Source organism: Cotesia glomerata, linkage group LG6, assembly GCF_020080835.1.
Source record: "Cotesia glomerata isolate CgM1 linkage group LG6, MPM_Cglom_v2.3, whole genome shotgun sequence".
Classification (NCBI taxonomy): domain Eukaryota; kingdom Metazoa; phylum Arthropoda; class Insecta; order Hymenoptera; family Braconidae; genus Cotesia; species Cotesia glomerata.
Window position 1 is genome coordinate 14,114,076 of NC_058163.1, and position 4,379 is coordinate 14,118,454.

At 34.5% G+C, this 4,379-nt stretch overlaps 1 protein-coding gene across 1 annotated transcript; it reads left to right on the forward strand.

Annotated features, from left to right (window-relative positions):
• Positions 1–2,047: 2,047 nt before the first annotated feature.
• LOC123268103 lies at positions 2,048–4,007 on the forward strand. Its single transcript, XM_044732984.1, has 2 exons — positions 2,048–3,364; positions 3,431–4,007. The coding sequence occupies exons 1-2, from the start codon at positions 2,198–2,200 to the stop codon at positions 3,941–3,943; spliced, it is 1,680 nt and encodes a 559-aa protein (XP_044588919.1). The 5' UTR covers positions 2,048–2,197; the 3' UTR covers positions 3,944–4,007.
• Positions 4,008–4,379: the final 372 nt, after the last annotated feature.

Consider the following 4,379-nt stretch of genomic DNA (forward strand, 5'->3'; position numbering starts at 1 on the left):
CCAAAGAATATTTGGATTCCATTTTCGACTGTGAATGTGAGATATGCTGATGATAAGCCGCCAATTAAGTTGCGACCATCAACGAGACTTGAGCCGCTTGCAGATGTTCTTGAATAACAAGTATCAGCTCCCTCATTGCCAGTACCTGCTTCTTTGATAACTATATTTACTTCATCGCGTCGTAGTTTAAATAATTATTTAAAAGTTTGTCATATTAATGCACAATCGCTCAGAAATGAGCAACACTTTGAAGTCTTTAAAGAATATTTTAGATCTCATCGCTATGATATAATTGCTGTCTCTGAAACATGGCTTAATCATCTGGTATCGGAAACTCTAGTTTAATTACCATTGCTTTATTGAATAGTGAAATAGAAAAAATTGTTAAATGGTGTGATTTAAATTGCTTGAAGTTAAATGCTTCAAAAACCAAAGCAATCATCTTTGGCAGTAGACTAAAAGTTAGCAATGATTATTGTATAAATGCAGAGAATATTTTAGTTGATAATTGCGTTATTCCTTATGTTAATACTGTCAAATATCTAGGGGTCATTTTAGATAATAATCTCTCTTGGGAACACCAAGTATTAAAGACTTGTAATCAAGCTATGAAAACGTTAGCTCAAAATAAAATTACCAATGAAATATTTAATGAACAATTGCGAGTAAAATTAGTGACTACACTTATATTCACGATTTTTGATTATTGTTGTGCTGCGTTTACCAACATGTCGAAAAAGCTGCTGCTTAGGTTGCAAAGAAAAATGAATTCTTGCGTAAGATTTATTTTCAAATTATCCAGATATGAACATGTAACCCCGTATTATAATAAATTAGGGTGGCTAAAATTAAGTAAGTGAAGAGATTATTTCATAGCATGTTTTTTTTTTAAAGAAATAAGGCTAAATTATCGGCAGTTGTTTGGCCCAGGACTTCAATATCTTAATGTATCAATGCTTAGAGGTGACATTAGAAAAGATTACTTGCATTTGCCAAGAGCAAATAGTAATATGTATGAACAATCTTTTATAATCAATGGTATACGTATCTGGAACTCGTTGCCACCTGGGCTGACAACTGTAGATAATCTTCCTGAATTTCAAAATGCATCTTTTTAATTTTTTCTGGCTAATGACAATTAAAATCATTATTATATTTGTTTAATTAATTATAATTTCTGTTTCAAAGTGTCTCAGAGTGTTTATAAATTTACTAACTAACTACTGTAAATTTATTAAGTAACTTTATTGTATTTAGGTAACTTTAAAACCTTGCTGTTGTTATATTATCAAACTTACAGTACTATTGTAATTGTATTTTTATACTGTATAATTATATATATATATATATATATATATATATATATATATATATATATATATATATATATATATATATATATATATATATATATATATATATATATATATATAAAATGTATTGCTTATTGATGGCCTTGAGGGAGCTTCGGTTCTAAGGACAAATAAATATATATCTATCTATCTATTTGTACCTAGAGTTTTTATAATTTTATTTGCACTCCCTCGGTGAGCTGCAACTCCTCGTCTTCGGGTACTGATGTGAATTCTCTCTTAGTGAGGTACTCTCGATTTAGCGGCAAAACTCTGGTCACTATCACTCGCTCTCTGGATATTTATAACGCCTGTAATTGCAAATCAGCATTAGAAATTATCACAAGTTAAAGTTAATCTAACCAAGCTGGCATTCGGCCTAGCAAGCATCAAATTAAGGGGGTATTCTGGTTTAGAAATTCGAAAAAATTGATTTTTTTTTTTTTCATATTTTCATAGTATAACCCTTCAAGAAAATGTCCCTAAAAGGATTTTTCGAAATTCGAATTATTTTCGGAGTTACAGCTCATTTTGTGACGCGCCGACAAAACCGTTTCGCAGCCGGGTCGCGCGAGCGAACAATAGACGATTGGCTAACTCTGGTGCTCTGGCTGCCAAGGTCTTTTGTACTCGATGTATTTTCTTCACTCGATGTATATTTCTCAGAATTCACAATTCGGAAACCGGGTGATCGTTTTAATCAATTTAGTTCAAATATATTTATACTAAGTGCTCAGTTAAGTTCAGTTTTGTTTCGACTATCTCGCTGTACAAACGTAAGTATTATGAAATCAGTGACGTGAAAAAATATATTTTTAGTGTAAAATTTAATTAATTGGTGCGAAATGGATAGAAAATATAGTCGAGGTACGAGTCTTCGTGCATGTAGAACGAGGAAACGTAAACCTCTATGTAATCTGGGTCGTAGGAAGTCGGATACTAGCTTTGCAAGTGCCTCTGCAGCTAAGCTACACAAGGCAACGACAGAAGATGTTATAATTGGAAATACATACGGGTATTGTATCTTGGAATTTTTTTCAGTGTTTACGGCTTTATCTTCAGTGATTGTGTGTAGTACATGCAAGAAAAGTATAAATTTTTCGCGAACTGCAGCACGTGGATTGGGATTCCAGATCACATTGAAGTGTAGTTGTCCAAATGAACATTATATCAATTTATCACCATCTATCAATAAAGCTTTTGAAATTAATCGTAGAATTGTTGCTGTAATGAGGCTTTTAGGGGTTGGGAGAGAAGGTATAAATATCTTTTGTAGCATGATGGATATTTGCCACGGGGTGTCAATAAGTATGTATTACCTTTGTATGGACCAACTGTATAAGGCAGCATCTTCAGTATACGAATCTGTCATTTCCAAAGCTGTTGAGGAAGAAAAAGAATTGATGCAAAAGCATGAACCTGATACTGACTCCACGCATCTTACTGTGTCAGGTGACGGGACGTGGAAGAAGCGCGGTTTCAACTCACTGTTTGGAGTTACTACTCTAGTGGGAAAATATAGTAAAAAGGTTATTGATACTGTAGTAAAATCAAGCTTCTGCCAAGGATGTAATTTATGGAAAGGTAAAAAAAATTCAGACATTGAAGCTTATAATGATTGGTACGAAGAGCATCAAGATACGTGTACCATCAATCATAAAGGAAGTTCCGGTAAAATGGAGGTGGACTCGGTCGTTGAAATGTTTAGTCGTTCGGAGGATAAACATGGGGTAAAGCTTGTCAAATACATCGGTGACGGTGACTCTAAAACTTTTAAAGGGATTCTTGATATAAACCCATACGATGGTGATCCTGTAGTCATAAAAAAAGAGTGTGTAGGTCATGTCCAGAAGAGGATGGGATCCCGTTTGCGGAAAGCAAAAAAAAATAATACCGGTATTGGTGGTAAAGGTCCTGGAAAGCTAACTGATAAAGTTATAAATGAGCTAAGTCTCTATTATGGTTTAGCCATTCGAAGAAATCCAGAGTCCGTAGAAAATATGAAAAATGAGGTATGGGCTACTTATTTTCATAAAATTTCTACGGACTCTAATCCACAACATCACTTTTGTCCGCAGGGTTCATCGAGTTGGTGTAAGTGGCAGGTCGCTGAAGCTGAAGAAACTTTGGATGAATTTCAGCATAATAATCCTCCTTTAACTGAAGCAGTTCAGAAAGTTATTAAGCCAATATACGAAGATTTGTCTTCAGAAAGCTTGCTGGAAAGATGCTTGGGCTCAGAAACTCAGAATAATAACGAGTCTTTAAATTCACTCATCTGGACCTTCGCACCCAAGCATATTCATGCTGGTACCCATACAATTGAAATTGCTAATTTCATTGCGGTATGTATATTTAATGAAGGATTTTTACCAGTTTTAAGGATTTTATCATTAATGGGAATAACAATTGGGCCAGAATCTCACGCATTCGTGAACAAACGTGATCAAGTCCGAATTAACAGGTCCGAGGTACGAGCTACTGAGGCTTCCAAGGAAACTAGAACTGCTAAATCATCTGAAAGAGCTTCACTAAATATGACATTTGAATTCGAAGAAGGTACTTTGTACGGAGCAGGGATAGCTGATTAATAACAAGTAAGTATAAAACGTCAGTAAACGACTCCGACTGCGCGCGATTAGTCCTCAAACTTTAAACTCGTTTTTCTCTTAACTACTTTTCTGGAAACGGTGTGCATGATATCTTTAATTCTACTCAACCGATTCACTTGAAATTTTACACAGAGCTTCTTTATACATTATAGTATCGCACTACGAAGAGTTTTTTTTTTTGTATTTTTAAAAAATTCCGAACGACAAGAAAACAGGGAAAATACGAAACTTTTTTTTCAATCCACCACCATTTTGTGAAAAAAATTTTTTTTTTTCAAAAACGTTTCGTAGTGCGATAACTACACCCTTCCTCTTTACGAATTATTCATGGATTTCCATTTCAGGTCATGGGAAGGATTTATATCCTGCGCACCAGGACAAGCCATTTTTCCATCAGTCCCCACTTCGCCGACCT